At 57.9% G+C, this 22,808-nt stretch overlaps 1 protein-coding gene across 5 annotated transcripts in view; it reads left to right on the top strand.

Annotated features, from left to right (window-relative positions):
- Window positions 1–22,808, top strand: part of VAV2 (vav guanine nucleotide exchange factor 2) — a 176,184-nt gene that overhangs the window by 35,687 nt on the left and 117,689 nt on the right. For all 5 annotated transcript variants that reach the window (XM_082614300.1, XM_082614301.1, XM_082614299.1 and 2 more), the window contains exon 2: window positions 4,139–4,255. In XM_082614300.1, the coding sequence (XP_082470426.1) occupies window positions 4,139–4,255 (117 nt within the window). The remainder of the gene's footprint in view (window positions 1–4,138; window positions 4,256–22,808) is intronic.

The raw sequence follows: 22,808 nt of genomic DNA, 5'->3' as shown, positions 1-22,808 counted from the left end.
GCAGTGGGTGGGCCGGGGATACCAGCCAGAGTGCCCAGAGGAGCTTTGCGTGTCGGGGACCACGTGCGGGGGCGGGGGGAGGGGAGGAATGTTGGCAGGGATGTGGGCCCCAGTCACTTCTGGGAGCTGAAGGCTGCTGGCCTCCTGACTTAGCCTGGGGGCAGCCAAAGGGACTTCTTCCCCTGGGACAAGCCCTGTAAGAGGCGAGAGGTCACCTCTCCTTGCCAAATCTCTGAACCTTGGTTTCCACACCTGCAAACTAGGGCTCAAAATGAAAGTCCATCATAGGGATGGATCGAATGCAGACCTAAAAGCAGAAGGTCTCAGTAAACAATGAAGTGGGGCGTGCTGGTCGGTTCCTGTGTGCGCAGCAGCCCTTCCAAATTCCCCCACCCACTGGCCGATTCGTGAGCCATGATTTCTGTGTGTGGAGCCTGCCTGTCAAGCCCAAAGGCTGGGCTCCTACCTTCAGTGTCTCCCCATCACCCCGACCGGACTTAATTTTCCTGCAAGTATTATTTTCTTTTTGAAAAAAAATCTTATTGATTCCCTGCTCAGAAACCTACAAACTATCAAAAGTCTGGCCTTATAGGTTAAACGGACCCAGATCTGTTCCCAACTCTGTCACATCCTTGCTACTGACCTTGGGCAGGCTAGGTAACCTCTTGGGACCTCAGTCTCTTCGTAGGTGAATTAGGAATCGCTGTAATGACTCTGGGATGCTGTGAGCAGCCCATCCCTTAGCCCAGAGCCTGGTGCCATGGAAACCCTTCCTAAATGGGAGCTTTGGAGATTCTTATGAGCCAGTGTGAGATGCCTGGGATCCCCGGACCCTAGTCTAGCCCCTCACTGTAGCAGTGAGACTTGCCAAGCACACATGGTGGGGGAGGGGTGTTGGAACCAGGAAGCCAGGTATGCACACAGGGGTGAGTCACATCCCACAGAGCCCAGCACCCGGGGGGCTGGGCACCTCCCTCATGGCCCAACACAGCTCCCTGGGGGCTCCAAGGGGCAGGGCAGCCAGCCAGGCCTTGAACACACAGACCCCGCCCCTTTCCCTTATCCTGGGCTTTGACAGGGCTTCCCCTCCCCCCTTCAGGCAGGGGCCTATGGTCATCATCCCAGCTGCACTGTTTCTGGCAGGAACTTGAACCCACCCATGGTCTAGCTGCCCTGAGCCTCACTTTGTCCATCTGTGGAATGGGGTGCACAGCTCAGGGGGCCGTCGCAGGCGGTAGTAGGTTTGTCACTGGAGCAGGACCGCAAGCAGCCGTGGTTGTGGTTACCTCCCTCCCTCGACCTGTGGGCGGTTCCCCGGCCACCTGCATTCAAACCACAAATCCTGGGCCCCCTGCTGCCATGTGACCTCACACAAGTGGCTTCAGCACCCTGTGCCTCAGTTCCCCCTTTTGCACCAGCCTTTCAGTGCTGAGGTGCGTGAGCAGTGGACATGAGCTCCGGGGGCCCCGTCCCAGTACTGCCTGGGGGACAGCAAGCCTGGGGGGTGGGTAACAGGAGGGGCCCTTGTGGCCTGAAGGCTGCCCGCCCAGTGGGGCAGGCCTCTGTGTCTCCTCCACGGGGTGGGGCTGTCCCTGGCGGTGTCTCCATGATCAGTGGGTTGACCACTAGGAAGCCGTAGTGGAGCCACTTGAACCTGGCCAGGAAGTGCCCCCCCATCCCCCCCCGAGGGTGCATGGGGGCCACGAGGCTCAGACACGGCCCCTGGCTCTCAGGACCCTGCTCTGCCTATCACGTCCAGGATCCCCACGCTGGGGCCTGGGGACAGCTAAGTGACAGGTGACAGTGAACAGCAGGCCTGGGCTGTCCGGTCTGGCTGTGCCTGGGGAGGTGGGCGGCGGCCCGTGGAGCCTGTGTCCTCATGCTAATCTGATTTCAGCCTGATCAGGTCTGAGGAGGCTGAAAAGGGCCTAGGACTAGAGGACATAGGCGGTCCCACCTCTCGGCACAGTGGCCAGGCCTCAACGAGGGATTGCTTGGGACCCCCTCCATGTCTGGGGCTGGGGGAGCCCACGCCCCACGGGATGCCCTCAACCAGTACAACGGCGCTACCTCCGGTCTGGGCCGCTTGTGAAGGGGCCAGTTTTCCTGGGACAGACCCTTATTGTGGCTGCCCTTCATCGCGGGCCCCGCCGGCCGAGGAGATAGAAGAATGCCACTTGCCCCTGAAGCCACAGGGACACGGCCGGCTGTCAGGCCTTCTCTGGCCACAAGACAAGGATGGGCAGCTTCTGGCTTCACACTGGCCGCCGCCCCTGCCCAGTGTCACCCAGCCTGTGGCTGAGACGTGCCTGCAGCCGCTTCAGCCCTGGTCCCCTCACCCTTGCCCCTCAGGAGTCTCTGTCCCAGAATCAGAAGCTGATTCTGCTGGGAGTGAGGGACCACGAGGCTCTGATTGGCCAGGTTCCGGCCACGCACCCTCCCGGGCCCAGGGGTGGTGGGGAAGGAGGGAACTGGAGGAAGGTGAGTCTCTGTGCCTCAGTTTCCCTAATTGTACAATGAGGGAGACGGTGACCGTATCACTTATTCAAACGGGGCCACTTATGGGAGTGGAAGGGATGCTGTTGGTAAGCACACCGGACAAGGGGGACCCAGGACACTCAGGGCATCCTGGAGGTAGGCCCCATCCTCTCAAAGGGCCTTCACCACTCTGGAAGCACACGTGGTTTCAGATCTCGGCTTGGCCACCTTCTAATCTGGAGCCAAAGTTCTCCACTGCCTGGGCGTCAGTTACCTTACCTGTGAAATGGGGTGAATTCCTGGAGGGAGGGCAGAGGCTGCAGCGCAGTGCCAGGCGCACGGGCACCCGTGAACCGCTGCCGGCCCGGGTGCTTTCTCCCAGTCCTGCCGTGCCCCTTTTCCCCTGCGGTCCGAGTCTGTGTGTGCGGCTGTTGTCCGCCGCCAGCCTGGGCTGGGCCCAGATCACCACGGGGAGCGGTTCTGGAAGGTGAGGGGCCCGAGTGGCCACAGTGGGGGTGGGGCCAGGCCGGGCAGACACTGTGCCCACGGGTCGCCTGCCCCGCCTGAGCCCCCAAGGGAAGCCTGGCCTTGCCGGCTGCAATTATGGTTAGGAGCTGGGTAATTAACTCTAAAAATGGGCGGCTGAGGAGGAATTAAAATAGAGGCTTAGTGGAAATCAGAGGCGAGCGGTGCAGAAAGGGCTGGAGCCGGCTGGACGCCGCAGCCGGGCCTGTAGGGCGGGTGGGAGGAGGGTCTGGAGCTGCAGGGTTGAGGGGGCCGGGGCAGCTCTGGTTCAGGCCCCTCCTCCGGGTGGGGGGGTGGGGGGGTTGAAACAGCTGAAGTCGCGGTTCTGGGCATCTGAGATCCAGGTGACCGCAGGGTGGACTGTCTCTTGGGGTCTTGGTGGAAGAATGTGTCCCAGGCCCCCTCCCAGCTCCTGGTGGCTTCTTGGGCTCCTGGGAGCATGACCTTAGTCTCCATCTCCGTCGTCACGTGGCCTCCTCCCTATGGGTCTGTTTTTGTTTGTTTGTTTGTTTTGTTTTGTTTTGCGGTACGAGGGCCTCTCACTGTTGTGGCCTCTCCCGTTGCCGAGCACAGGCTCCGGACGCGCAGGCTCAGCGGCCATGGCTCACGGGCCCAGCCGCTCCGCGGCATGTGGGATCTTCCCGGACCGGGTCTCGAACCCACGTCCCCTGCATCGGCAGGCGGACTCTCAACCACTGTGCCACCAGGGAAGCCCCTGATCTGGGATTTTGATGCTGGCCTTTGTGCTCCCAGTGGCCCCCTGCTGTGTCTGGCACGTGCTGCTCCAGTGGTCCCCATGGCTGCTGTAGGGCTTTGTCACGTGTAAAGTAACGGGGGCTGTGTCTGTGTGGGGAAGGCAGTGTGCACTTGTGTGTGCGCCCACTCTGTGCCTGCTGACTGAAAACCGGCATATTTTGTTCCAGCCGTGATTGTCGGAGTTGAAACGTGCGGATCCCTGGGCAGGGGCACGAGACAGATGGCCAGGAATGGCCAGGGCCAGTGGGATGGCCGTGGTGTCTTCTCCGAGCAGGGAAGCGCTGGTCCAGGTCGGCGCACGGAGGCAGAGTTTGCAGCTGTTAGCATTACTGCCCGTACAGACCGTGCAGGTTGAGTAATTTTCCCTTCTCTCCTCTAGTTCCTGTGTTTGAAGAACATCCGCACCTTCCTTAAAGTCTGCCATGACAAATTTGGACTCAGGAACAGCGAGCTGTTTGACCCCTTCGACCTCTTTGATGTCCGAGACTTTGGGAAGGTGAGTGGCCTCTTTCTGGAATGTCAGGAGGATGGGGGGAAAAGCCGGGCCTGGATGAGGCCAGTACCGGGGATGCAGCCCTGGCCCTGCCTTTCTAGCTGAGCGACCCTAAGCATTTACTTCCTGCCCCGAGTCTCCCATTCTTTGTGGGAGAAAGGGCACCAGCTCCGTGGGTCGGCTGAGGTGATGCAGGTACCGCTTTTACTGTGGTGCTCCGAGAAGGGAGCCGTCAAGATTATACTGAAACAAGCAGGGCCGTCTGGCTCTGAGCAGGTGTCGGGCAAGGGGGTGGTGATTATCTGAACTCCCTGGTCCCTGGAGGTGATCCCCTAGGTCCGTGGCAAATAACCTGGGAAGTCTCCCCGTGTTCTCAGAAAGTGTCCCTGGCAGCTGTCTGGGAGTCCTGCTGGCACAGGTGAGGGGAACCTGAGGCCGGGCAGGTGCAAAGGCCAGGTGAGGGTATGGCTCATTGTGGCTTCCGGGTGAGCCTATGTTCAGAGTGTCAAAGCAGCGTGTCACGTTCCATCTGGAAACCAACAGTTCCAAGGTCCCTCATTTTAAAAGATGGGGTCAGGACGTGATACCTTGTTGATGGATCGGGGGCCGAGGGCTTGAATCAGGCCTGGCTCTTTGCCGCCTTGTGGCCCAGCCGTTCCTGAGTTCCTGCGTGCTCTTGGAGGGTCCTTCCCTCTGCTGCCGGCACAGGACTACCCGGGGCCATTTCCACCTGCTGATGGGAAATATCAGAGGATATTTACTGCCTGCTTTATCTGAGGACCATTATCATAAGGGACCTGGTGTTTGCAGAAGAGTTGTGTGAATACATGATTTATGAAACGCAAGGGGAGTTTTGTATTTGCACTTGCAAATGCTGAGAAGTCAGTTCCAAGAGGAGCCCTTACTTGAAGTGCCGTAAAGTGTCAACTTAGCATCAATGACTAGGACTTTCCCATAAGCCACCTGGGCCTGACGGTCCTCTTCTTTAGTTCTGAAATTCTCTAGAAACGAGATTCGGGGACCTGTTCAGGAGCCTGTCTCTTAGTGTCAGCGCCCAGCTCTTAGAGGTTTGTCTTCCTCTCTTAAATGACTCACCCAAGTCCCTCTGGCTGTAGGGCACTTGCCCAGGACTCTGAGGCCGCCTTCTTCCCCTCTGCCCGGGGGCGTGTCTGCTGGGACAGGAGCCTCGGGAGCTTGCATGGAGCTGTGCTGGTGTCCTTTCCCATAAACGGGCTTCTCAGTTTTCACAGTCTTGCTTCTAGATGGCTTAGAACCTCTCTCCTGTTCGTATTTCTCCTTGTGACCAGCAGTGCCCTGGGCATGGGAGAAGCCAGTGGCTCTGGACTTTGGGGAACGGCCTTCGGAACACACACACACACACACACACACACACACACACGGACACACGCACAAACACTCATACACACAACTGGTATTTAAAATAATTGCATAGAGAAAAAGACAGGATAAACCCTGGCCAAACCCATTTCTTGGCCGGCTGTGACACGCAGAGTGCCCAGCCTGTAGTAGGTGCTCATTACTCTGCTTGAGCCGAGTGCAGTGATGTAAGACGTACATACATTTGGATTCAACTCTCGTCACGTGACCTGCCAACCATGGCCGAACCCTGTGAAAGGGGGCGCCCCTTATGGTCGTCAGGGGTTCCAGTGGGGTGGTTTGACCCCGGCGGGGCATGCTGGCTGCCTGCAGAGGGGCCACTCAGGGCAAGCCAGGAGAGGGCAGTGGACCTGGACTGTGAGTCACGGTGTGGGGGCCGGGAAAGCAGTGCAGGAGCCGAGGGGCCTGGGCACAGCCTCACGTCCTGCAGGGAGACCCGAGGCTCTGAGAAGGTCAGGGCTGCCCTGGTTCCACTCCTGCTGTTCACGTCGACTCCGACAGACCTGGGGCCACTTACTGGCCGACGACTTTGGCAGATGACACAGTGACTCTGACCCACCTCGGTTTGCCAAGGACCGCGTGGGCCGGGGAGCCCTCTGTGGTGCCCGGACCATAGTAGGTGCTCATTAAACAGTGGTGCCGCTCGCTGCTCCTGGTCCCTCCCCGCCCCCAGGTTTGGTGGAAATGCGCTACTAGACCCGCACAGGTTGGTGGCAGCCTCCCCTCTCTTTGTTTTTCTCCATCGTTGTATTCGTGCAGACTTCCGGAGCCCAGCCTGGCCCTCCCGCCGTCCTCCCTGTGTCCATCCAGCTGAGCATCCGTGCACTGCCCTCCCCCTTCCTAGTTTTCTGAGCGCAGTAAACCCGTGGTCAGCACCCTGAGCTGAGTTGGACGTGGGGCCAGCAGAGGCCGGGGCGCCGAGAGGAGCTTCTCCCCATGTGGGAGCCACTGACCAGAGCCTGCTTTGCTCGGCTCGTGCCCCCGACGTCCGGGGACAGGATCCCCGGGAAAGCACACACGTAAGCAAGACCCCGGCTCCTCCCCGCTGCACTGCTGCCTGCCCTGGTCCTGTTTTGGGACTGTCCCCGCCCCAGGGCAGCTGTGGATGGGCAGGCAGAGCTGGGGCTCCAGACTGCGGGACAGGGAGCAGGTCTGGGGAGGTCGGGCTCCTCACTCGGGTGTGACTTCCCGGGATGGGCTTGGGAAGGCCGTCACCACGTGAGAGTTGGCTCTGGGCACAGAGACAGCAGACACTCGCCAAGGTTCCCACGGGCCAGACTCGCCTTTTGCCCTCCAGGAGCCCCATCCAGTGGGGACGCCCAGGCTAGTCCAGATGTGCCTGGCGGTGCTCAGTGATGTCAGAGCATGAAGATGTGATGCTTGTTCTGCTCCCCCCTGACTGCCACCACCGGCCCAGTGCAGGCAGAGGGATCGATCAGTAGGGGCGAGTCCAGTCTCTGCCGACCGGAATTGCCTGGAGCCCGTGTTGAGTGACACTGAGGCCGATTCTTGGGTGGTTGGGAAAGGACTTGGGGGTGGCTGTGGCCTCTCATGGGGGTGGGTGGGGGCAGGGATTTGAGGGGCAAGGTTTCTTTCGCACTTTTTGCCTGGGTGTCCTCCACTTACATAGGATTCAGGAGCAGAAAGGATCCTTATGGGATAGCTGGCTAGTTAGTCTTAGGCTGGTTTAGAAATTTCCAGGTCTTTTTTTTTTTCTTTGCTATTATTGAAGGAGGCTTATAGCATTCAGATCCTGTCTGGGTTCTGGGTGGTGGTGTTCTTTTTCTAAACAGCTGCCTCTCAGCTTCCCAAGTCTCTCAAATTGGAGTCATTCCTTGGGAAGTGAAAAGGCATTCATTCCTTGGTCCTTCCACTCATCCGCCTGTTAAGCATTCAATTTACCAAGAATTTATTAAACACTTACTATGGCAGAGATCAAACGGAGAGACTTGCATGACCTTTGCCTTCTGAGGGTCACCCAGATGAGCCGTTGTGCAGGTCACGGTAGTAAAAAGGGGTGGGAAAGTGAAGGCTCTGAACTCTGCCCCTGGAGCTGGCCGTGCTGGCCCACCGTGTGGCCGTGACCCCGGAGCCCTTCCTCTGCCGTGTGGGTGCGGAGTGGGTCACGTGCAGTGTGAGCTTGGCTGCAGCAAAAGCCCCCCGTCGTAGGGGAGTGATCACCTCTCTCCCCAGGAAACCACTGTGCGGAGTTGGGCTGATGCTGATGATGCGCAGGCGTTCTTCCTGTTTCCAGAACCAGCAGGGTCCTCCACCCGCCCCCTGACCCCTGGGCTTCCCCTTTTCCCTTCGGGGCGGGTGTGGAGAGGAGCTGATGTTTTGGGGTGCATGAAATTCCAGAAGGTGTTTCCTGACCCTGGGAGGAGCGCCGGGAGGGGCAGCTCATGCTGACTGGGCTCCCTCTGCTTCCCGGCCCGTGGCAGGCAGGTGGAGCCCCGGAGATGCTGGAGGGCTGCGGGACCCCGGGTGCAGCCAGCCTTCTCTCATCCATTCAGAGCACAGCGATGGAGGGGGTGGGTGGCGGGGAGAGGGGTTCCTGTGGGTTAGACCCAGTGTGGATTGCACTCTGCGGGTACTTGGACTCTGAGCAGGGATAGAACGAGGACATGACGGCCCAGGGCGCGGTGGTGTTAGGCGGCCTCAGCCAGGAAGCAAACATACGGGTCCTATCACTTTTACTAGTAACTTGTCCCTCTTCTTGCTCACCCATGCAGCAAGCTCCAGCAGGAGCTGAGGCATCAAAGTTGGTTCCGGAAGTCTTTTTTTTTTTTTTTTTTTTTGGCCCCTGTCCCTGGTATTTTCCCGAATGGTCGCATTAAAGGTATTAGGTTTCTGCTCAAACCAGTCCCGTCAGGGAAGGTTTGAGCGAAGGGCCTGAGATGGGAGCTAAAGGCCAAGCCGCCTGGTGTGGAGAGCGTGACCAGGGCCCTGCTCCCTCCCTGATGGCGTGTGAATCCTTCTCGCGTTCCCTTGTTCTGGGCGTCCGTCAGATGCACAGGGCCCAGGAAGGAAAGGAGCATGGGAAGGCTGAGTGGGCGGCCGGGATGGGCTGGGTCTTCCCGGGATGCCTTAGCGTGGAATCTGGTTGGCAGTTCTGGACGGAGGATCCTGATAAGGCTGCAGGGTTTTTGTGGCTCTCTTCTGGTGTCTTGGTCCCAGAGATTGTGGATAAAAATCACCGTGGAAGGACGGCCTCATCTCCTCGTTGTGAGAGCCCCCTAAGTAGGGCGGTGAAGTGATGGCTTTGCCAACACGTCTGGTCCTGCCTGGCATTGCTGCTGGGGTCGGTCCGGGCAGTGACCCTGGGCTGGCGACTTTCCCGGAACTTCATTTCCTCATCTGGAAGATGCGAACAGTCGTACCAGCTTTCCCCTGTTGCTCGGAGCCCCACGGTCGCTGTGTTACGCACAGCTCTTCGTGTGGGCTGGGACCCGGTGGTCAGTGAACAGTCAGTTTTCATCATCATCTTCATTATAATCCTTTGTAGACCAGCCACCTACTGGGCGTGTTTACTTGCACCGTGAAGCCTGGGGTGGAACTGAGAAAGCTTTGTAGGAGACGAGTCTGTCCTCTGGGTGGGCATCAGGCAGGGAGAGTGGAGGGAACGGGGGCCCGGGGGGTGGACCCCAGCCTCCAGGAGGCCATGGCCGGCCTCTGGCTCTGGGTGGTCCTGGGCCGTCTTTCCTGGGACCCGCTCCCGGCTTCCTGCCAGTTCACTCATTCTCATCGCGGGCTTTCCTGCAGGCTGCCCCTTGGCCTGTAAGGCTCTCACCACACCACAGGGCCACCACCCCTCACCTCCCAGGGGCCTTGGCTCAAATCGTGCTGTTTAAAACGGCGGGGACGCCCCCTGGGCCCAGTGCTGTCCACCGTCTAAGCAGTTGCCTTCCTTACCAGGGCTGCGGGTCACAGTGCCCTGACCGGACCACGGGCTGCCTGGCTGTAGGGATGTTCATGCTCTCTTCTGGTGCCTAGAAACCAACCTGGGATGGGGGCCGTGCACCAGTCTGTCTTTGCGTGAGTCTGTGGATCTTACTGGAGGAGCTGGGAAGCTGTTGGTGGCGACGGGGTGAGGGTGCGGAATGTCGCAGAAGGCCCTGGTGCCCTTGGTGGGTCAGGAGGCCCAGGCAGGCCCAGGGGGCCCCTCCAGGATCTTTCCCCGGGTGGGGCTCCATCGCCCACGTCGGGGGCCCGATTCCCTGCATGTCCCCAGCCTGGGCTGCCCTGGACCTGCAGCCCTACCTGGTCAGCTCGGCTCACTTTAGCCCCCCGTTTTGAGTGGAATTAACAACCCGGGAGGAAGGTCTGCGAGGCTGTTTCTCTCATTTGAGTTGAAGAGCGGAGCCCACCCTCTAGTAACGGGTTGAATTCTCCTAGTTATTATCCATGGAAACAGTTTGCTGGGCTCAGAAACTTCCGAAGCGGTTAAACCTGGCCCTCAGCACGGCCGGGGGTGGACGACAGGCCTCTCCTTAAGTCAGTGTCCGAGGCGGGGCGTGCAGTGTTTCCCCCAAGTGCCGGCCCTTCCAGGAGCCCTCCCGCCGGCACCCCTCCTGCCCTGCCAGGAGCCCTCCTGCCAGCACCCCTCCTGTGCTTCCCTCCTCCTGCGGAGCCCCGTGCGCTGTGTGCCCGGATCTTTGCATCCGTGAGCTCCTGCCCTCTTCAGGGGCCTCAGGAAGTAAGGAAGGAAACCGAGGCCCAGAGAGAGGATGCGTCTCGCTTGTGTCCCACGGCAGTGGTGGAACTGGGGGGTCGAGTCGGGTCCTGCGGACGGCGGAGGCCGAGTTCTGCGTTCTGCCGTGCCCCTTCCCTCTGCCAAGCGAGGCAGCTGTTTGCGGGGGCAAGGAGTGGTCAGCTCTGTGGAATTCTGCCATCTGCAGGGGCTTGGGAAGCTAATCTGGGGCCAGTGTGGAGGCCAGGAGGGCGATATGGGGGCCAGGAGGCAGCGTGGAGGCTGGCAGGGCTGTCTGGGGAGAGGCCACAGGAGGCCTGACTCAGGAGGCAAGGACTGACCATCAGCTTTTTAAAGGGCACAAGGCTGGGCATTCCCTCCCGCAGTGGATTTTAAACCATCTGGGCCTGTCTCTGGAGGCCAGGAGGAGGCGGAAGGCAGGGCCCTGCTGAATCGGAGTGAGTCCACTTTTATCTGCTTTCTCTTTCGTATTTTGCCTGACATGTTGCTTATAGGAAGTGTTCTGAAGAGGTTAAAAGCATAGTTTGAAACGAGGGGTCCGTAACAGCTGAGGAAAGCCACCTCCCTGGGATCAGGGCTCTAGGAGGCGGTGGGGGGTGGCTAGGGCTGGGGCCTCACGGGCTGCCTGAGGGCCCTGGTGGTGGGCAGGCTGGTCACAGCTGTCCTGGATGTGGGAAGCAGGCGCTGTCCGCCAGCATCCCAGTCCCTCTGACTGCCCGCGGGTCAGCCACCACCTGCTCTGGCTGTGTCCAGAGCCTGGATCTGCTGCCCCAGCCCCAGGGCCCCTCGGCGGTTGTCTCTGCGGTAGAGGTGCCCTCCCTCCTTGCCCTTTGTCCCACTCTTCCTCTCTGCCTGGGACCCTCTTTTATCATCAGCCTGTCCTTGCCCTCCTCCGTCCCCCTGGCATGGCAGCGCCTGGCACATGCTGCCACCCCCTGCAGAGCCCTGGGCAGGCATCACTTATCGATCCCAGCACCTTCCCACCGAGCCCCTCTGCACGCACCCCAGGACCCCGACAGTCTACTGGATTTGGCACATGGGAGGAAACCAGTTTGCTTCGCCAGACCTCCCATCTGTCCCGCTATTGCCATGACCCCTTCTCTTGCCCCGGCCCCTCCGGCAAGCACTCACCACCCCAGCCCACTGCCCTCCGGACTTCTTGAGAGTGCTGATGCTTCTGGAAGCCAGGTAAAAGTGGACCCACTGAGGCACCTTCGGGGGCTTGGGACAGAGTGTGATGCTGGGGAGTGGGCTTCACCCACAGGTCGCCTCACCCCTGGGTGCTGTAGTTCTCCCATCTGTAAAATGGGTCTGCAGAAGGGCCCCGTCTTAGCTGCTGGAGGAAGATTGGAGACGGTGCGGCTGCGTGTCTGCGTGCGTGAGTCCCGGGGGTGGTGCCCTCCTTGTACAAGCCTGCGCAGAGCCGGTGGCGGCGGCCTTGGCAGCGGGGCAGGGGTGTGGCCTACAGCCCGTCCCTCTGCCTGGAGTGCCAGCCTCACCCGCCACCCTCCTCCCACTGCCCTGCGTTCGGGATCGAGATGTCAATTCCTCCTCGATGAATGCACGCAGCTCCCGGGCTCTGCTCAGGGAAGGAGCAGGCAGCCTTGGGGCATCCATCCGACAGCCCGATCTCCTCACCCAGGCCTCCCCGTGTTCGCTCATTTCACTAACGTTAGTTCATGCGTTTGCTGAGCGCGGCTGCTCTGCGCTCACCTGCGGCCTGTCTGCTGCTGATGCCCAGGCTGCAGCGAGTTCATCAGCACCCCTGCCCCGATGTTGTCAGGAGGCGATCCAGGCTGACCTCCTCAGCGTCCACTCAGCGCTAATTACTGATGAAAATATTAAAATGCAGCTGCCGAGGAGCAGGCGCAGCCTCCAGGCCCCGCAGAGCCGCTGCCTGCAGACCTTTTGGCTGAGGCTTTCCGAGCTTCTGCTTGAAAACATTTCCTCCTTTTAACTGCGGGTTGTCATTTCAGGATGTTTTTAGCCCGTCCGCTTCCAGAGGAACTCACCACCGGGCACACACGTGTACACACGCGTGAGGCACATGCAGAGTCAAATAAGCCATTCAGATGCTGATCCCACGTTTTCTCAATGGTGCTGGGAATGGTTTTCTCTCCGCTTCCGTTTCCGGGCGGCAGCCACTGGCCGTCATCGCCTGCATAGTGGACAAGGGTTGGGGAAGTCTCGTTTTTTGTTTCATAAATTTATTTATTTTATTTATTTATTTTTGGCTGCGTTGGGTCTTCGTTGCTGCGCGCGAGCTTTCTCTAGTTGTGGCGAGTGGGCTACTCTTCGTTGTGGTGCGTGGGCTTCTCATTGCGGTGGCTTCTCTTGTTGCGGAGCATGGGCTCTAGGCGCCCAGGCTTCAGTAGTTGTGGCACATGGGCTCAGTAGTTGTGGCTCACGGGCTCTAGAGCTCAGGCTCAGTAGTTGTGACCCACGGGCTTAGTTGCTCCGCGGCATGTGGGATCTAGTTCCCAGACCAGGGCTTGAACCCATGTCCCCTGCATTGGCAGGGGGATTCTTAACCACTGCGCCACCAGGGGAGCCCCGGAAGTTTCCGTTTTGGTGGTTGAGTCCCTGCAGGTCTGATGAGCTGTGAGTGATCTGGGTCCACCGCCCTGTGGGAGATGGGCAGGTCTTGTGTGTGAGGCCCGGGAGCCTCTGGGCCTTTGTTTTGGCCCCTCTGCCCCTGGAAGGGGTTCAGGGAGGAGCTGATGGCCAGGGTGGTTTCTCCGTGATCCTTGGTGGGCGAGTCCTACCCATCGACTCCTTTCTCACGTAGGATCATTCCTGGGGAGAGGGAACTCGGGTGCCTATGGTGGCAGCAGACATGTGCAATGGAGAAGTCGGGGTGGGGGGTTAGGAGCGTTGCGTCCAAGCCCTGCGTCGGCTGCTGCACCTCCTGGCACATGGGCAGGCCCCTGTGCTCCTCTCTGGCCTCAGTTTCCCCATCTATGAACAGAGGGTTGGACTGGCTGGCTGACCTCTTGGCGGTGGTTGTTGGGGGTGCCTTTCTGGTCCCTGTGGGTGTCGGGTAAGGTGCACACCTCGTGGTTATCTCTCATCCGTGACTCGTACCCTGAGGGCCCCACCCAAGGGGGCTGGGAGCGCGAATTTTCTCAGCTAGTCCTGGCGTCACTCGTGCATGCTATTTGTTTTTTTTTTTTTTGGTCTGTGTCCACAGTTAATTAAATTTTAATTGGCTAATTGTTTCTCCCTAGCGCCCCAAGACATTGTTTCTATTGAAGCCTGACAACTTGATGTTTGCAGCAAAAAAGCTGAATGAGACCAAGGAGGAAAGAAGAAAAAAAATCAAAATGTAAATAATTAATTGTAACAAAGTGTTCTTTCTTGGCATCCTGGAAGGCCTTTCCCAAGGAATACTGCCTCTTCGAATGGCACATGGCAGGTGGGGGTCTGCGGCCGGTCAGGCCTTTGGGGTTTCTGGGCAGTGCCTCTGAATCACAGGGTGTGTGGCTGTGACCTTGTTGGGGGAGAGACCCCGCTGTGGTTCAGACCTTTGCCCATTTACCCCAGGTCGTCAGAAGCAAGGGTGCTGGTTCAGCGCGCAGATTCCCTGCCCTGCCCGCCTGACACGCAGGTTCGGGAGTTTCGGCTGGAGCCCTGGAGTATTCATCCTGCCTCGTCCTTTTTGACTGTTGTTCTTTAAGAAGAATTATTGTGATAAAATGGACCTAATGTAAAATTTACCTTTTTAACCAGTTTAAAGTATACATTTCAGTGGCATTCCATATATTTGCAGTGCCGTGTAGCCATCACCACTGTCTTGTTCCGGAACTTTTTGATTAAAGTTCCAAAGGAAACCCCAGTTCCTCCTCTCCCATCCCCCAGCCCCTGGCAACCACTAATCTGTATTCTATCTCTACAGATTTGCCTGTTCTGGACATTTCACATAAACACAATCATACGGGATGTGGCCTTTAGTTTCTGTTCTGGCCTCTTTCACTCAGCATAATGTGTTCGATTCATCAACGCTGTGGCGTGTGTCAGAATTCCCTTCCTTTTTTTTTTTTTTTTTTTTTTTTTTTTTTTTGCGGTACGCGGGCCTCTCACTGTTGTGGCCTCTCCCGTTGCGGAGCACAGGCTCCGGACGCGCAGGCTCAGCGGCCATGGCTCACGGGCCCAGCCGCTCTGCGGCATGTGGGATCCTCCCGGACCAGGGCATGAACCCGCATCCCCTGCATCGGCAGGCGGACTCTCAGCCACTGCGCCACCAGGGAAGCCCCACCAGTTTTATTCTTGAATTCCTAAACCTGCAGCCCTCTCACCTTCCAAGGCTCTGGGCCCCAGAAGGCTGGGCACCCGCACTATGGAGTGAAGCCCATGCTCCGTCCAAAGAGGAGATGCCCCACCCCCAGCCTGGTGGCTCTCGCTCTTGAGGGGAAGCGTGGGAGAAGATTGGTCTCCAGCCTCACATGTATGGATCCAGGCTCTCGGGCAGGCCTTGTGGAATGTGGGGTTTGTTTACAAATGAGCTCTGTGGGTGAGGTGAGGCTGGGGGCTATTGTCAGTCATGCTGCTATGAACACAGGTGTGCAAATATCTTTTGAGTTCCTGCTTTCATTTCATTTGATTATATACCCAGCAGTGGACTTACCAGGTCATATGGTGGTTTTGTGTCACATTTTTCGAGGCACCAAGCATAATGGTTTCCGCAGCTTCTGCACCATTTTGCGTCCCACCGACAGTGCACAAGGTCCCAGTTTCTCCACCTTCTCACCGACACTTGTTATCTTCTGTGTGTGTGTGTGTTTGATAATAGCCACCCCAATGGGTGTGACGTGGTCTCTCATTGTGGCTTTGATTTGCATTCCCTGGTGATTAGTGATGTCAGGCATCCTTTCATGTGCTTATTGGCCATCTGTGTATCTCCTCTGGAGAAATGTTCATTCAAGTCTTTGTTCATCTTTTAATCATATTTTTGGCTTGTTTTTTCCCTTTTCATTTGACCGTATATTTGAGTGAGGACAGGTGTTCAGCTTTTAGGGCAGGGCCTCTGTGGGAGGGGCAGCCAGATGCCCTTTGCTGACGGGCAGTTGGTGAAATGTTCACAGAATGCCCAGGGTCTGCCCGGTCCAGCCCAACTCTCCCCTGTTCCCAGAACCCCACCTTCCAAAGCTTCCCACTCCAGAGCTCTCCCTACCAGGCCACCAGGTCACTAGGCATGTCTGCTTCCCCATCACTGAGTATCAGGCCCCTTCCCTGGGTGGGAAACCCAGGCAGGTAGACACTTCTGGGGTCACAGCTGTGACAGAGCCAAGGGTGGATGTTCTTTTTCCCCCAGCTCAGCCAGGTAGGGCAGGCTGGGGCTGTCCCACCGCCTCCCAGGAACGGGGTAGAGAGAAGCCTCCAGGGCCTGCCAACTGAAACCAGACAGCGCCCGGGCCCCTCAGCAGCTCTCGATGGTTCCGTCCTGTCTTGCAGGTATCAGTCAGCACACCTGCATGCCGTTACCTGGCCCACTAAACCTGCCAGCGCGGGGACGCGCCCAGGCTAACTGCTACCTGCAAACGTCATTAGAACAACCCTCACGTCCAGTCCTCGTGGCTTAATTTCCATGAAGAATGAACGTCTGGGCAGATGGGCTCCGTGGAGATTTGTATTAATCAGCGGTTGATTTCTCGTACTCGCTCAGGCCCCGGGCTTCCTCGTGGGCTGGGGAGCCGGGTGGGAACGTGGGGAGGCAGCTTTGAAGTCAGAGCCGGTCCCCAGGGCGGCCTCCGGGGATGCTGGGGGGCTCCTCTCAGATGCAGCAGGGGTCGCCGGGTGTCTGAAAGTGAAGATGCTCCTTCAAGGAGGGCTAGGAGTCGGCGACAACGAGGAGGATTGGGCGTGACATTCACGGAGAAAGTGAACATGGGCTGACACTGGGCTGATTCCAGACGAGAGAGCCTAATGGGGGCAGCGGTGGCCAGTCCCCGGCACACTGGTCCAGGGAGGACTGGACCATTCCTAGCCGTCCTGGGAAGACCAGGCCCTTGGCCTGGGCTGTGGCTGTACCGGGCTCGGTGCAGCTGTGTCACCACGGTGGCCGTCATGAGGTCCCCCCCTGGGAATGAGGCGGCTGTGACCTCGGCCCCGGTGACACCTCCTTGATGGCCCCCGGCTTCGGCCGGTGTGTGGCCTCATTCTCTGCAGACGTCCCGAACCCGCTCGGATCTCTTCGCTGCAGGTGGGCACAGGCTAGGTGAGTGTTCTTGGATCCCTTCTATTTATTTTTTATTTTATTTTTTAAATTCTGAATTCTACTTTTTTTTTTTTTTTTTTTTTTTTTTGGCCGTGCCGCGCGGCTTGTGGGATCTTAGTGCCTTGACCAGGAATTGAACCCGGGGCCACAGCAGTGAAAGCGCCGGCCGAGTCCTAACCACTGGATCGCTAGGGAATTCTACTTTTTAGTTTGAAAAAATCTGGCATATCAAAGACAAATAACTGGCACGCATCTGAAATATACATAACTAGTTGGAGTTGTATTCATCATTGTGTGCTGCGGAAAACAAAATCATTAAACTGAATTTAGGCCAAAATCTTAAATGTCAACAATCATCCTTTCGCAATAGTAACTACAGATTTACTTTAAAAAAATAATTAAAAAATACGATAAATAAATTTGGTGTGGCCGATATGACTTCACTCTGTTGAAGCTCTTAGAGTGAAGAGCTTTTAGACCGGGAGGAAACAGGTCAGTGTCACGGGGCAGGAAGGGATGGGCTGAGAGGAGGGTCCCTGGCCGCAGCCCCGGGTCAGTCTGTGGGGCTGCAGGGATTGGGGTCAGGGAAGTGGGTCCTGGTGTACTTGGTCTCAAGACTCGGGGTCCGGATTCCTTAGAGCGAGACACAGCTTTCCTTCTGGACATTCAGTGTTCTTTCATTCATTCAGCAAACACTGTGGCGTGCCCACTGGCCAGGTGCAGGGGTCAGGGTGGTGAGTGGCCAGCTCCCACTGTCCCCGCTCTCCAGCTGGCGAGGCGGGGGCGGATCTCCCCCATGCCTGAGCCTGGAGGCCGAGGGCTGGGGTCTTCGGGAGAACCCTGGGTCTGCATACCCAGCTTGGGTCCACCAGGGACACTTTGAGTGTCCCCATGTTTCCTCTTAGGACTTTGAGTTTTCAAAGAGTACACATATGAAACCAATGACAAGTCATTAGTTTTCCCCCTTTTTTTTTTTTTTTTTTTTTGCGGTACGTGGGCCTCTCACTGTCGTGGCCTCTCCCATTGCGGAGCACAGCCTCCGGACGCGCAGGCTCAGCAGCCATGGCTCATGGGCCTAGCTGCTCCGCGGCATGTGGGATCTTCCCGGACCGGGGCACGAACCCGTGTCCCCTGCATTGGCAGGCAGACTCTCAACCACTGTGCCACCAGGGAAGCCCAGTTTTCCCATTTTTAATTAGACACTAATTATGCGTTACACCTGATCCACCATGATAGCCGTGCCCCACACGGAGGGCGCAATGGCCAGAAAGGGTGCGGGTGGGAAGTTATGAGTTGGGACATTCAGTCTGGGTGTGTTCAGGGTACTTGGAGAGCTCTGGGACTGTGACCTTCACCCCGGGACTGCTGTGACCTTCAAGGACCCCAGTTGGGTGCCTTTCACTATGGAGGACACAGCGGGTCATCAGCAGGCAGCCGTGGTGGCTGGAGGGTGTCCATTTGCTGTGGGGAGAGCAGAGGAAGCTTGGAGGGGGACAGGCAGCACCCCAGTCCCGGGCCAACCCAAGGCTCCCCTGTGTCGTCAGCCGGGATGGCGGAGGGCGAGTATCTAGGGAGGAATGGCTCCCCGCCAGTGTCAGCCTGGTCTCCACGGGGCTGTGGGCCCCCATGCCCACGCGAGTGGGCAGGCGGAGGGGCCACTGCACACCTCTCTGCCCAACCACCCGGACTCTCCTCTTTGACCCAGTGACATGGTTCCGAGACAGTCCGGCATCTCTTCCTCTGTGAAGCCGCCCTGGGTTGCTCCAGCACATACTAGAATGGCTGGCCTTGGCAGTCTTCCAGCCAGAGCCCTTGTTGTGCCAGTGGGGACACGGAGGCCCTCTGTGGGTCTGAGGAGAGCCCAGGCTCTCTCTTCTGGCCCCTGGAGCCCAGGTCCCGGGTGATGGGAGGGCCGGGCATGGCCTCTAGGGGCTGACCAGGATGAGGCTCTCAGCTTATCATCTATAGCAGATCCCTTTACCTGTTCGAGCTGCCGCTTTCCCAGCTGGGAGGCCTGGCTCCTGGCAGGTAGTAGGGTCCGGCCCGTGGCAGGTCCACACCCGGGCCTCCTTAACCTCCCCATAGCACCTGGCACAGAGATGGCAGCGCCCAGGCCGGGCAGGGTTGAGCACACAGAAAGCTGCCCCGGGGTCTGGGGCCAGCAGAAGCTGACTCTGGGCTCTGCTGAAGGATGGCAGGGCAGGATGGGTCGAGCCTTCCACCTCTCGGCCCAGGGATGTCGAGGGCACACTCTTTGTTTTGCTTCCCTGAAACAGACCCCATCCATCTGGCTCCGGCTTCTGTGCCGTTTCCGGCTTGCATTCCTTTTTGATACTGAAATATTTTAGTGGGTGGCAAAAATGGCCCAGTGCCCTTTCTCCCTCCCAAGACGAGAGGAATGTTCAAGAAAATTCCGTTGCCCTGGCGCCCTCCCTGGCTGAGCAGGCAGCCTATGACCCGTGGGTTAGAATGGCATGGAGATCAGCCAGCTGTCCCGGCCACTGGGGTCCGTGAGGCCCTGGGCTGGGAGTCTGGGCACCTGGGTTCCAGGAACCCCTCAACTGGGGTTGCGCCGCTTCAGGACGGGTCTCGGGATGCAGCTCCATGGCCGAGCAAGGAACGCGGAGGCCTGGAGCCTTGGAGCCTGATTTCAGAGCCCAGCTGGGCCCTCTTTGGTGGCGAGGCCTGGGATGTTGCCTCTGTTTCCCATGGGTACCTGCTTCATAGGTGGGCTGTGGGCACCTGGGAAGGATGGTGCCCCATGCATAGAAGGTTCTGGAGCAGCATGTGGTGGTAGTTTTACCCTTCAGTGGGTAGCGGGGTGTGTGTCAGAAATGCAGACACGGCAGCAAGGGGGGCCCGAGAGGAGGTGCGGAGAGTCGAGCGGTAAACCCCAAGGGCCGAGCCAGGCCTGGATGAGAGGAGAGGTGGGGATACAACGTGGTGGGGATGCTGTGAAAGGACTGTGGTGGTCTTTCGGGGGCTGTGGGTCCCCGGGGCTGAGAAGGTGGGAAGGGAGTCAGGCCCGCCCGATTTCAGTTCTGCTTCTGTGTTCATTAAATGTGTGACCTTGGTCATCTGCACAGCCTCGCTGGCCTCATCTACAAAATGGGAAGCAAAATGATATCACTTTACATCCGTCCTGTGGAGTTGGGAGGAGGGCGTGTGGAGCACCAGCATTGTCCTGGCACCAGTGAGGGCTCAGACACCCCACCCCCAGGGGCTCTCGTCTCTGGCCTGGATTCCTAGATGTTTCTAGTGGTGTGGTAACGGGGTAAGCACTGGGCATGGGTTGGAGTGACAGAAGCACTGGACGACTCAGAAAGAAGACCCTTAACAGTGGCAGGCTTTCTGCCCTGTTGTCTTTCTGCCACGGCTAAGACCTTGATCCTCAGTGTTGAAAACTAGCTTCTACAGCGTTTCTAATGGTTTCCCTATTAATGTAAATGGAGAAATCACCGCAAGATGTCTTTCAACTGGAAAAGGAGAGACGTCCTACCACTGTGGGCAGATCATTAGGAAAAGCAAATTAACTCATGTTTAATGGTGTTAGAATCTCAGTCACTTTGGAAAATGGGGTTGGTGAGGCGGGGAAGTGAGAAATCGCTGATGCCCTTTGGAGGAGGTCGGGGAAGAGGAGGTCGGGGAAGAGGAGAGTCTCAGGAGTGTCTGACAGTGGCGGGTGGTGGGTCTGGGTGGGGGTCTCAGCTGGGTGAGGGCTGCAGGGTGGGCGGGATCCAGCCCACATTGTTTTCCACAATGTCGTGTAAATTCTCTCCTTCATGGTCCCAGTCTCTGCAAGCAGGGTGTGGGGCCGCTGTAGCCTGAGGGTTTGTGTCCACCCTTCCTCCAAATTCATATGTTGAAACCTAATCCCCAGGGTGTTGGTGTTAGGAGGTGTGGCCTTTGGGTGTGTGAGGTCATGAGGGCGGAGCCTTATGAAAGGGATTCGTGCCCTTATCAGATAGGCCCCAGGGAGCTCCCTTGTACCTTCTGCCACGTGAGGGCACAGGGTGAGGAGACAGCCTGTGAACCAGGAGGCGGGTCCTCGCCAGACACTGAATTTGCCTGCACCTTGATCTTGGACTTCCGGCCTCCAGAACTATGAGAAATAGATGTTTGGGGTTCAAGCCACCCTGTCTGTGGCATTCGGTGATAGCCTGGATGGACTGAGACAGGGTCCACCCAGCCTTTTCTGTCTCCAGGGCTCTCTCTCTGGGGTCTTTTGGGCTCTGATCTGGGGGGTGGGGAGACAGAACCAGCTCAGCCCTTTAAGGATGCTCACCTGGCAGGTTGTCCCCCCAGCTTCAGTTTCCTCACCCATAAAAGGGAGGGTGACACCTGCCTCTGGGGGAACTTAGGGAGCAAGTGAAACCCCATGGGGCCGGTCCCCGTCAGGTCTGAGTTGACTTGATTGGAATAGTGGCCCCTCTGTGCGGTGTTTACCTTTTCAGTGGGACCAGTATTTTGTTTTTGAGTCGCTAATGGCACTTAGGGGATTATGTCTTTGCAACTCACTGAAAATGACAGCTCTATCTTTTTTGAACATAAAAAAACCCTTCTAGCAAAAATATGAGTTTTCTGCTTCTTTTGTGGTAGGTTCCCAGATCTCTGATAAGTCATAAAGAATATTCAACTTGACGTTCCACCATTAGAGAATCATTCCTTTGACTTAAGTTCTTATTGACATAGGTAACCCGGTAGGCTTTGTCTCTCACTTCTCAGTGCCGAGGAGTTTGCAGATCCTCTCTTGAGGGTGGGTTCTGATCAGGAACGGAGAGAGAACTTGGGCCCAGCACAGGGGAGGACAGCGCCGGGGCCCCGGGGGAAGAGAGGTGCAGAGTCCAGATAATGGAATGAGCTCTCCGGCCGGCCCGTCACTGGCCCTTGGGTGGGGAGGGATGGTCCGGAGCCTGCTTGGCTTTGATGGACAGAGACTTTTTGCAGTAGGCAAGGAGGGAAGCCCAGGACAGACAAAGCTGCGGCCAGTCCAGGAAACCCAGTGGGAGTGGAGAGATGGAGCTTGCTCTGTCTGTCAGGCAAAGTGGGCCGGCTTTCCTTCTGCTCCGATTCTGGAATCCACAGAGCTGCTTCTCCCCACCCCCTGCTCTCCCTCCCCCCACCCCACTCACCCACCCGTGTTCTTCGAGCACCAGACTCCCCACTAAAAGTCACATGGATTCCCAGAACGACCCCTTCGGGCCCAGATGCCAGCTCCAGAGTGGCGGGCGCATATGCCTGTGTGTCTGGGCTTGCACTGCCTTTGTCTGCGCCCACCCCCTTCCCTCTCTACAAAGAGGGCTTTATCCCGAGGAGGGAAACTTCCCCCATGAATCACTGTCAGTTAGCTTTCAGCGCAGTTCACCCATTCATCGTGCTCCTTTAGTCCGCCTTATCTGCGCGAGACCAAGCCTCCTCCAGGGAGCAGGTGATAACCCATGAGCAGCACAGCCGCGTCTGGGAAAAGACCCTCCTTCCTCCTGCTGCTCCCTGTGGCCGTGGCCTGTGCCCGTTTCCTGCCAGGCCCTGGGAAGGCAAGATGTGGGTGCACTTGTGTGGGTGCTGTGACTGAGTGTGTGTGATGTGTGTACGTGTGTGCGTGTGTGTGGTGTGTACATGTGCCTGTGTGGTGTGTGTCTACGTGCATGTGTTTTGTGTGCCCTGTTGTGCACATGAGTTCTGCACCCTCAGGGCTTCCACCGGGCTCTTCCCCGGAGACAAGGGACTCACTGAAGGCTCGTGTTCTTGGGGTGCTTCGCAAAACAACCAGGGCCCCTCATCTGGCATTTTCTTCCAAAGAAGCTTCCTTGTTGTGACAGCTCTGCTCTTGGTTCCTGGGGGTGTGTCTGCAGGGAAGGAAGTGGGGGGACAGGGTGCGGCGGCCGGCCGGCGAGGAGCCCCCTGTGTCCACCTGGGGAGAATCTCCTCATGTCACCAGGGCCCGTGAGGACCGGATCCGGGGGCCCTTGTCAGCACGTGTGTGCCAGGAAGGGAAGGGGACTGAACACACATAGCATAAAATTAACCATTTCAACAACTTGAAAGTGTGCAATTCTGCGGCATTAAATAAATTCATAGTGCAGAGCAGTCACCACCACTGTCTAGTTCCAGAACATTCCATCACCCGCACCTGTCAGCAGCCACTCCCCACTCCTCCCTCCCCCAGCCCCTGGCAGCCACCAGTCTGCTTTTGGGCTCTGTGGATTTGCTTCTTCCGGACCTTTCATGTACGT

Source organism: Mesoplodon mirus (assembly GCF_964341445.2).
Source record: "Mesoplodon mirus genome assembly, chromosome: 1".
NCBI lineage: Eukaryota > Metazoa > Chordata > Mammalia > Artiodactyla > Ziphiidae > Mesoplodon > Mesoplodon mirus.
The sequence above is the reverse complement of the archived record's forward strand: the minus strand, read 5'-3'. Positions and strand labels throughout refer to the sequence as shown.